Here is an 11015-nt window from a genome sequence, read left to right on the forward strand (position 1 = left end):
AAATAAACTCCAAATCCACGGCCGGAGCCCCTTCCTAAAGGCCCCCCACCGTTCCCACACCGAGGGCTCTGAGCTATGGGACCAGGAGGGGGCTCCTCAGTCCAGAGGGGAAAGAGCCCCACTGTTAAAAAGACTGCCTTGCGAGGTGCTGCACAGCTATGCACTGTGTGCAGCTTGTCCCTGTAGCAGGAATGAAACGCAAGTCACTGTCGCGCTGTGTTCATGGTGGTGAGTGACATTCTCTGACAGAGCCTTTCAGCGAAACGAGCATTTCATAACAGGCCCTTATCGATCCAACATGCCAGGAGCCCACGGCAGTCTTGTCCACAGTACGCCGAATGGTATAACTGTGTAACATCATCTCTAGATACATCTTTAATTTCCACTCTGTGCCAACACAATAGAGGGGGAAGGCTTTTGTGCCCGTGTCATTGGCTGGACGGTGACGGCCCTGAACATTGGAGCTGGTGGTGCTGGACTTCCCATAAAAAAAAAAATGAAACTTCAGAGGAGACAGATACGCAGGAAGTTCTGAGGCAGAGAGAAAAGGCCTCACGCGTTACGGGCGTTCGTTCTAGACATGTTCATTACATGCCAAAGCCTGGGGATGGCACATATGGAATTTAAAAGACGCCATCTGCCGTGCGAGGGTCCAAATTATAAACTTAACCCTTCAGCTCCGCAGCACCTGCTGCTCCGGAGTTCTCCTCTTCGGGATGAAAAGAAGGGGGAGGGGCGACACATTAACTGAACAGGTTGGGCAGGATGCAGGGGGTGCTCAATAAGACATTTGCTAAGCCCAGCATTACAACCAGTACATTTTCTCCAGGAAAAAAAAAAACAAACAAACAAACAAACAAAAAAAAACCTCCTGTTCTATTTATTCTTAAAACAAACACTATACACACTGTGGCTATCATCAGGTAAGAGTCCAAACCAAGCCGACAGCAGCCACCGCCTTCTCTGTGATGTTTCCATCGTCTAAAGTCCCTGGGCACTTTGAAGGCATAAGCAGAGGTTTTTAGGAAACGTTCAAATCTGTGAAATGAAAAGTAGAGTAATTCCTCTAATAAGAAAGGGTTTCCTTAAAAAAAAAAAGAAAAAAGAAAAGAAAAGTTCTTAAGGCAGAAGGAAACAAGAGTATGTAGCCCGAATCAAAGACATCTCCTGCTTAAATGCTGCCAGGCCACCGTGACAGGCATTAAAAAGAAGAAAAGTGACAGAGCCCTGAACATGCCTACGTTTCCTTACTCGCGGGGCTGACACGTTTTTGTCTCTAAAGCACATTTAACAAATGCAACACGGCTCATTCGGGGCTGATGTGAGTTCACAAAATAGTTTTATTAGATGTAAGAAAGCATACAGCAGTCCAGGTAGGAAACATCCACAATGCACACGTCACACGGACCTGCCGTGGGAGGTCACGGCCAGCAGCGTGCTCCCCGCTCCCCGCTTCATCTGCACGGCAAGTCCACGGCTTACCCACCAGGAAACGCTGTCAACACTGCACAGAAATTCCCTCAACATGCCCCGCGTGGACCAGCATCTCGCGAGGGTGACCAGGAGGTGTCGCACAGTCCTGCTGGTGACAGAGGAGCGTGACCCAGAGCACGGAGGGAGGGCTCGAGTTCGTCAAAAGAGATCCTGGCGGCTCTGGGATGCTTGACACACCCAGAGAGCAGGGTCTCCTGTTTTTTTCCAAAAGAAGTGTCTTACCGGAGAGTGATCATGAGGCACTAGTTGTTAGGATACCATTAACATTTAGACTTTTAAAAAAGCGATTCTAAATGCAGATGAAAGCACTACAGAAGCAGTGTGGTCTGTCCTGGTGAGAGGAGGGGCGGGATGCGCCCTCTGTCCACGGGGGCGGCTGCCGGGCGCGGGAGCGAGGAGACCCGCCCTCCGCACGGCACACGGAGCCAGGACAGCCCCTGTCTGGCTCAGAAAAGCTCTCTGACACGTGGGCTGAGAGAAGACACGAGAGGGCCGGTTATTTTACAGAAGTAGAAAGTGGCATGTGCTCTGTATTACCACTAAGATGATACAGTTCGAGCTGGCTTCTTAAGCTGGCTTTTGAAAAGGTATTTACAGAACTGCAGGTCTCGGCCGCTTAAAAGGTTCTGAATACAGGGGTAGCTACGCTTTCTGAAGTTTCTCACAATGTCTCGGGGGACAAACATTCCCAGCATCTGTCAGCTCTCACCTCGTCTTTACTTATGCCCGTGGGTTTTACGGAATCGGCACAATCTCCCCGCTATCGGTCTTGGCTGTGCTGCTGGGAGTGACATACGGGCACTGAGGCTCTCAGAGAGCCCGCGTGTTTGTTCCCTTGGCTTATAAAGTGCTAGTTAAGGGGACAAAAATGTGATTGGAAGGTCTCAGATAACTCATTCGTGTGTCCTGTTAAAATATGATAAATATAGATTTATTATAATAAGTTAAAAATATCCATATAGTACAATAAATAAATAAAACCAATATCCACAAAGCATCTCTCAGTTCTGAAACAACAACAGCAACAACAACAAAAAAGAACAATCGCAGTCGCACTCTAAGGCTCAATTATTTTGGAGGAATCGTTGAGGAAGGCAGGCACCTACCTTCACGCTAGGAGAGCTGTGCTCCGACCACCGTTAGCACCTGTTAGCACACGGCCCACTCAACCCTCCTCACTGCCTTCCCAGAAAGGTTTGATTGTTAAGTGAAGCGGCTCACTGTGTATTCTCTGCCTTATTTTTGAGTCCTAAGATAAAGAATCCGTTTCTAAAAAGAAGTTTGGAGCCAAAGACACGTCCCTTGTGAGCCCTCGCCTCAACATGTGTGGCTCTTTGATTCGCCGGGAAGAACACAGAAAACACACGGGGATGTATGTTTAAGTAGAGTTAGTTGTGTTGGAGGAAAAGCAGCAGAGGAAGGCTCGCCTGACACCCCGAGTCTCACCGCCCCAAGCCCCAGAGACCCCCTCTCGCTTTGGGGGTGAGCATGGCGGGCAGGAGTCCCCTGGGAGTTCAGGTTGGGTGCTGTCCATTTTGTGTGATGGGCTGGATCTTTCCTAGGGAGACATCCGTGTCATAGTCCAAGATGACAGACAGGGCCGGGGACAGCCGCTCCGGGGGCTTGGCTGCTCCGCCTGCCTCCTCCTTCTTCGGGTCCTCGGAGGAGCCCACGGCATGTGGGATCAGGTACACCAGGTGGCAGTCCTTGGAGATGGAGCCTCGCGGCTCGTGCTGGCTGGAGAAGACCGCGCCCCCGTTGTTGTTGATGCTCACCGTCTCTATGGCATTACTGGTCGCAGGGCAGAGTCTGTAGCATCCCAGGAGGGTTGAAAATGCCTTCCGGAAATCAGCATTAAAGGCGTAAATGATGGGGTTCAAGGAGGAATTAGCCCACCCAAACCACACGAACACGTCGAAGGTGATGGCGTCGATGCAGAAGGGCTGGGTCTCCCCGGTCCCGCAGAAGGGCGCCATGCAGTTCAGGATGAAGAAGGGCAGCCAGCAGCACACGAACACCCCCATGATCACCGACAGCGTCTTCAGAACCTTCGTCTCCCTCTTGAAGGACATCTTGAAGGAGCTCTCGGGCTGCGCACACTCCGCGGGCTTCCCGTTGCCCGTCGTGGTCTGGCAATTCTTGGCGTGGACCGCCGCCCTCTCCAAGGCCGAGATGCGCCGGATTTGCTTCTGGGCGATCCTGTAGATCCTGGTGTAGGTGACAATCATGATGGCCACAGGGATGTAGAAGCTTATCAGGGAGGAGGAAATGGCATAGGTCCTGCTCAGGCTGGAGTCACAGTTGTCTACGGTCTCACCCGGGGACGTGGCGTTGCCCTCGGAGAGGCCGGTGGGCTTCGCCTTGTGCCAGCTGAGCTGCACGGGGATGAAGGAGATGAGCACAGACAAGGTCCACGCCACGCTGATCAGAATGAAGGCCGCCTTGGGGGTCATCTTCCTCTCGTAGCGGAAGGGGCTGGAGATGGCCCAGTACCTGTCCACGCTGATCACGCAGAGGTTGAGGATGGACGCCGTGGAGCACATGATGTCGAAGGCCACCCAGATGTTACAGAAGGACCCAAAGGGCCAGAAGCCGGCGATCTCGGCCACCGCTTTCCAGGGCATGACCAGGACGGCCACCAGGAGGTCCGATACGGCCAGGGAGATGACGAAGAAGTTGGTCACCTTGGACCGCAGGTGCCGGAACCTGATGACGGCGGCACAGACCAGCGTGTTCCCCAGGAGGGTGGACAGGATGAGCAGCGACAGGAAACAGGCCGTGAGGACGCGGAAGGAGAAGTCCCTCTGCACCACCAGCCCGGCCCTGTCCATGGTGGAGGCGGTGGAGGTGTTCAGAGTCCTCATCTTCTGGGGAGAGCACGGGGGGGGGGGGGGTGCTCTGATGTCCCTCAAGCTCCTAAGCAGGGGTCAGGGGTTAGGGGTCAGGCGGCCCCTTGCTGCCCTGGGTGCAGGACCTCACTGGCGTTCTCTGCGAGGGCTGCACCACGGAGTGGCAGGAGCCTGCCCCCGGCCCCCAAGTCACCCCGTTGGAAGGAGCCGCTTGCTCTCTACGGCTGTCTGCTGACCCCCTCGCTCCAGGTCACTGTCATTGCCACCAGCTGGCCCTTCAATTCCCATGGAAAGCGGTGGCTTTGAGCGTATCCTACGCTTTCCATCCAGAGCCTGGGGGCCTCTCCCGAGCTAGTCAAATACAGTCACATTTCGGGGCTGAGGCACAGCTGAAAATACATGCCTGGCTCCTCCGAACCCCTGGCTCCGCAGCTCCCCAAACGCCCTGAAAAGCAGAGAAAGCAAAGATGCCAAGACTTGAGCAGGTCGCACCTTTACAGGGCAAGCCCAGTCCAATGCGCCAGCCACCTACCTCGCCTGGGGGAGGTTTGGAGAGCGCAGCTCCAGGACGCCCAGGAGACGAGCCCCGCACCCCCGGTCGGGCCCCAGTCGCAGAAATCGGCCGGGGGTTTAGAGCCCGCGCTGCTCCTCTGCCCCAAAGGGCCGGGGATGGGTCGAGGCGGATGAGATCCGGGGGCAGGGCTCTGGGGCGCTTGGCAGCGCCTCGGGAGAGGGCATCTCCGGGATTAGTCACTTGGCAGCTTCTCCCCTTTGCTTACTTTCCGCTCCTTCCCCCAGCCAGACGCCAGGTGCCCCTTGGGCGACCTCTGGCCCCTCAGGGCAGGGCCCCGCGCTGCCCCCCGGGGTGCTGGCCACCACCTCCCAGGAGCCCGCGGGAACGCAAGGCAGAGAGCCAGCAGAGTTGGCACCCAGCGGGCCGGCTGGTTCTCCCGGGCACAGCCCACCCTCCCGCCCGCGGCCCCTCCCCTGCCCCGGGGGCGGGCTTCGCTTGACAGGCAGTGGCGGGCAGCAGCCCCACGTGGTTCCCCAGGATGCGGGCGAAAGGAGTGAGGGGCGCTCAGGTGAGCACTGGACCGCCCCGGGTTACCCCCAACCCCAACCCCAGGGCCCCCAGACCCTCGGACAACACGTGACAGGACCCTCAAGACGCATCTGGCTGCCAGAACCCAAAGTAAATGCGCGTGGAGGGGACCACAGCTCGCCGACATCGGAGCCCCTTTGGGCTGAGCCCAAGCCCTTCCCCAGGACCAACGCGAGCGGGGACCCTGCCCGCTTCCCCCCCACACCCAACCCCCCGCGCCCCCGCCCCTGTCAGATCTGCGTTGCCTCTGGAGCCCCAACCCTGGGGAGACGTCCCCGCAGGCTGTATTCACCGCGCCGTCAGGGTTCCGCGCCCCGGCTCACCTGGCCCGCGCGCTCTGTGGCGCCCCGAGTGCGCTCGCTTCACCTCCCGCCTGGGTCGCGGGGTTCCAGGGCTGCGGTCCACGCCACCAACCCGGACTGCAGCCCGCGCCCTGCGCCCTCCCGACAGGAGAGCGCCCCAAGCCCGGCGCCACGCGCTCAGCGGGCCCGGGCGCCCTCTGCCGGCGGCTGCGGCTTGCCGAACCCCACTTGGCCCTGCCAGGACAGGCCTCCCGCGGGCTCCAGCATCCAGGGGGACCCACTCCGCCCTGTCCCTGATGCCGGAACCTGCGCAGGGAGACTCCTCTGCTTAAAACACCTTAACAGACGAGGGTGAAAGTTCCTGTTGCTGGCACCGCCTTCATGGAACCTATATATTTCCCCGACCCCTCAGGACCTGCCAGGAGCAGGGGTGACGGGGTGAGAGGCTGCCAGGCTCTCAGAGACCAGAGAAAGGGGCACTTACAGAGCAGCCTTCGTGCCCGGGCACACACCTTCTGCCATTCGCCCCTTAACACAGCCCCTCGGCCCAGCAGAAAGGTTCAGAGGTGCAGGAAGTAGCTGGCTGCCCGTCTGCGTGTGCTTCCCACTGACCTGCCTACCTGAGCTGCAGCTCTAGCAGAAGCCAGAGACCTAAGTAAAGACCCCGGGCTGAGGCGAGGGAAGGGCAAGCGGGGGGGGGGGGGGGGGCGGTACAGAGGCCTGGCGGACAAGGGTGCCCCTGCCCCTTCCCCAGCTGCCCTGGGCTACGCCTGGAAGGTCAGACGGGCACTAATTGTGCCTAAGTGGCACCATCCCTGTGCTTTCTGTGCCTTCCTGGGGTGGGGAGGAAGCACGGGGTTTCCTTGTCTCCATCCTCCGCTGCCCGTTTCCTCTCTCCTCTCCCAGCGGGGTCTCCTCTGTAAAGCAGAGACAACGTGACGGGGCTGTGATGAGTATTCAGTGGGACGGTGCTTGCAGAGGGCTCCGCACCAAGAGAGGCCTGGCCAGCCCTCCTGGCAGGAACCCGGGGGCCGTGCAGACGCGCAGCTTCACCTCCGTGAGAACCTTGCACCCCGAAATGAGGCTTCTGCCCATGACCCACTCCCAACTGCATGTGGGCTCAAAGGAAGGGCTGCAGGACCGACACTGACCTCCTGTGCCTGCTCCCAGCTCTGGCCTCGCCGTCACTCAGTGACACCGCGGGCCCTGAGTCCTGGTCGCAGACACGATTTTTGCCTAAAGAACCACATTCTGGTAGAGCCATAAGCCAGGCGCAGTGTCACACTCCCAGAGCCTCGGCGTCACTTTCTCTTTCTCTCCCTTTGACTAACCAGCATGAATCTCTCACGCTCTGGCCCCAGTCACGTGGGCCTGAACGTTGATCTCCCACCTTCTACCTGCGGCACCTGAACTGTTAGCACTGCACCCCCCACAAACGCACAGGGAGGGGCAGTCAGCATTAATGGGGAGGCAGGAAAGGGTGAGAAGAAGCCCCCAGAGAACACGCTGCCGAGAGTGAGGTACAGGGGCCGGAGGTCAGGAGGAGGCCAGTCTGAAGGGTAAAATGTCTGTCTAGTGACAGCTGTGACAAGTGCCCTCAGAGTGCCCCCAGAGCCATAACCCTAGCAATGCCCACCGCCCCTCAGATGAAACAAGGACCCCGACCACAGGCAGAGCCCAGCCAGGGGCCCGTCTACATAAAGCCCAGTGGCCACTGGCCTGGTCTCAGGTGCCATCACATTCAGTGAAACACCAGCTGAACAGCCTAAATGTCTTTGACATGAAATTTAAATATGAAGCAAAACCTTGTTGGGAACAAAAGACACTCACAGTGTACGTCTTCGTATCTTCGTTTCTCCCCAGCTCAGCAGCTGCTGCAAAGGAGTCTCTCTTCCTTGGCTTGAAAATTCCCCTAAGTTCTCCCCAAACTAACCCTCACCGACCCTGTCTTCTCTCAGCTCGTGCACCTGACAGGCACAGGCCATCAGATCGAGCCATGTCACTCATCCGGTGCTCGAGAGGCAGCTCGCGCTCACGAGGGAATTTCTGCCCTTTCCGTCTTTACTCAGAGCTCACAGAGGCCCCGGACCCAGGAGGGAGCCCGGGGAGCACCTAAGGGGGCTGCTTCCTGTCACCAGGAAAGCCAGCACGCGGGCCAACCTCTCACGATGCTCAGACAGACACCTGTGCTCCCCCTCGGGCAGACTGAGGTCACTGAGTTTTGAACATTGTTGCTGGGGGAACGGGGAAGGTGCAATGTCGCTTAAGTCCCCGTGGTTTGTCACTTGGCACAGAGTGACTTTCAGATGGCCTTACAGTGTGGCTAGAGGTTTGGGTTTCTTCCTGTTTTGTTTGGTTGGTTGTTTGGTTCTTCCTCTGGAAGCCGCTCTCGAACAGAAGGCCTTGGTTTTGCAAAAATCACCCTCCCCCCACCCCCAAACATAAGGAATGTGAATATAAAGGCAAGCAGGTATTAGAATTAGATGCTGCTGGAGTGTAAATCCCAACACAAAAGCGCCTTTGTCTCCCAAATCGGCACGTCTTTAAGCTGCCCTGTGATGTTCGCACTGCAGGGAGGGAAGTTAAAATGATGCTTTTCAACAAATGTTTACTTGAGCTTGTAAAATAAATGAATACAGAAGGTGTGCTCCGTGGGGTGGGGTGGTGGGAGCTTAATCTCATAATAAATAAAACAACTGCACTGTCGGGTATGACAAATGCCTTTTATTTGGGAGGTTTAGCATTATTAAAGCTGATTTTACACCAAAAACAACAGCTTGTAATGTCTGAGAAAGGTCAGCTTGGCTGACCTTGACTAAGTCATTAGGATGATAATGTTTTAGACTATAAATACAGCTTCTCTGACATGCCCTCTCCCAGGCCATTCTTCCTTCTCCTACCGTTACTATGCAATTCAGACATCAACACTATTACACATTAAAGATCAACACAGAGCAGGGAATCGAACTCACCACCTTCCCGTGTACAGACAGTGCTCCAACCTACTGAGCCACCCAGCCAGGGCCGTGGCGTGTCTTCTATTGTTGCATCTGAACTTGGCTCCTCTCCCTTTTCCTCTTTTTCTGTCTTCTCTAGGCTTAAGATTCCATTCTGTCTCCTTCATTGCCTTATTTTACATTATTTTGTGTTTCGTTATTTTCATGGTTGCTATGGGGTTCACATCATACATTTGCTAAGACATATAATACAGATACACTGTATATATCTTATATGATGGATAGATATATGATATGTTATATGTCAATTTAGGATACAGACATTTCCTATACCTACATCTTATACACCTTCTTCTCAACCCATCTCAAGGGCTATCATATATCATTTCCTGAAGCGTTAGGGACCCTACAATGCTATTCCTCTGCGTCTTCCCTCCCAATCTTTACGCTGTTGTCATGCAGTCCACTTCGACACATGACATAAACCCCACACTACATTGTGATAATTTTTCTTTAAACAGTCAATTATCCTGGAAAAAGATTTAAATAGTGAGAAGAAATACTAAATACCTACCCATTGGCCAGTACTTTCCTAGGTGCTGGGAATATACCCCTGAACAAAGCCGACCCGCCTGTCCTTACAGAGCTTGTACTCCAGTGCTAGCTGAGAAATACCTTTCACACAGCACAATACAGGGGTGCCAGGAGTTTTAATTTTGTTGGGAAGAGAGAGAGAGAGAGAGAGAGAGAGCTCTCACTAGCAAACTCATAACTAAGCTAAGCTAAGCGAGGGACTGGTTCTCACAGTGCTTCGCCTGCAGAGCTACAGCGTCGGCCTAAGTGCCTTGGCGAGTCCTCTGTGAGCCTTTTGCAGAAAGCACGCCGCCTGGGGAGGGCTTTGCCGAGAAAAGGCTGGAGCGGGCTCTCGGGGCTGTAAGTCAATGTTCTGTAGAAACAACACTGCTCATTTGTCTGCTGGGCCCATGAGACAAATATTATTGGAGGCACCAGAGAGTTTCCTTCAATTCACAGAAAGACCCAGGAGGCAGGCCGGCTCCCCAGCCTACCTGTGCCATTGATTAAGTTACAACATAATCATTGTGAATCTAAGCGTTGTTGGAGAAGGTCCCCGAGAGGGGTGACCCCTGGTTGACCCCTGAGCTGGCCCTCGGCAACCAGAGGCTCCTCACCCCCTCCCCATCCTTGGAATGCATGTCCTGCCCACCATTCCCACCACAGGAGCCAGGTTCAAGGTGGCAGCCCTGAGAGCGCACTGTGCTGTGGAGGCCATCTGGATGGAACCCGTGACTGAACCCCCTTGGCACCTCTATTAACCTTCGAGACTCTGGCGGGTGGGGGTTAAGATCTAGTCGCTTCGCAGACCCAAGGTAAGCCTCGTGTGCAGGTTCCCTTGCTTATTAAATCACTCACCTACCAACGGTCCTGCCCGCCCCTCCTCCCATTCAAAGTCATACACTCCCACCTGTTCTTCTGTGGTTCATGGAGACATCTGCCCCCTTTTCCTTTGTTCTCACAACTGCTGTTCTAACCCAGGCCTCAACGTCTCTCACTCGGTCCTGCTGCCGCCTCCCAAGCATCATCCCAGCACACGCGAGGGGCACAGCTTGTTAAGTCACGGCTATGGGTGAAACACCTTGTAAAGGGGGATTAGCAGAGACGAGCAGCATTTTCATTGCTCCCTCTGTGTTCCTACCTGAGGCTACTGGGCATTGTAGCAAACGTTATACGCTGCTATCCCTTCCTTTAAACTGATTACTGCCTTATATATATATTTTTTACTAGGTCTTGGATTTCTTTAGTCATCACTCCATTGGATTCAATCCCAGCAAAAGGAATTCTAGCTGCATCCTGGCAAAGGAACCACCACCCTCCCCTCCCCCCAAGTTCAAGCAAAGGAACAAAAAAAGCTGGTGCGGCTGAATTGGAGCACAACCTTTTGGGGGAAAAGTTTAGATAACGTTGGAGACAGGAAACATTTACCAGAATAAACTCAGTTCTCCGTTTAGAAACCATGCAAGGGACCTCGGCGTCCATGAAGGTCTCTTTAAAGATGCGGGGTGGCTCAGGATCCCCCCAGGGGAATGTACCGAAACCTCGGAAAGGCCCCTCATAGAGATTGGCCGCCACAGGGGGCGCTGTTCAGGCCGGCCTCCATCATTCCGGGAAGGTTTCTAAAACTGCCATTTCCTTTGCTTCCCTGAGGGGGAGACTCAAACTCTGCACTGCGTCTCTTCCCGCTTGGAGTCACAGGTAAGTAAATGAGTGAATCTGGTAGATTGCTCACGCTCAG

At 55.0% G+C, this 11015-nt stretch overlaps 1 protein-coding gene across 3 annotated transcripts; it reads right to left on the minus strand.

Moving 5' to 3' along the window:
* Positions 1–1191: 1191 nt before the first annotated feature.
* DRD1 (dopamine receptor D1) lies at positions 1192–10500 on the minus strand. Of its 3 annotated transcripts, none has more exons than XM_059699232.1 (2): positions 10188–10500; positions 1192–4788 (listed from the first exon to the last, which is right to left on the minus strand). In XM_059699232.1, exon 2 carries the CDS (start codon positions 4356–4358, stop codon positions 3009–3011), a length of 1350 nt encoding a protein of 449 aa, XP_059555215.1. In that variant the 5' UTR covers positions 4359–4788; positions 10188–10500; the 3' UTR covers positions 1192–3008. The 3 variants fall into 3 exon arrangements, with proteins under 3 accessions (XP_059555215.1, XP_059555213.1, XP_059555214.1); XM_059699230.1 differs by lacking the exon at positions 10188–10500 and adding an exon at positions 5738–5972; XM_059699231.1 differs by lacking the exon at positions 10188–10500 and adding an exon at positions 4876–5228.
* Positions 10501–11015: the final 515 nt, after the last annotated feature.

This window comes from Myotis daubentonii, chromosome 5 (assembly GCF_963259705.1).
Source record: "Myotis daubentonii chromosome 5, mMyoDau2.1, whole genome shotgun sequence".
In the NCBI taxonomy this organism is placed as follows: Eukaryota; Metazoa; Chordata; class Mammalia; order Chiroptera; family Vespertilionidae; genus Myotis; species Myotis daubentonii.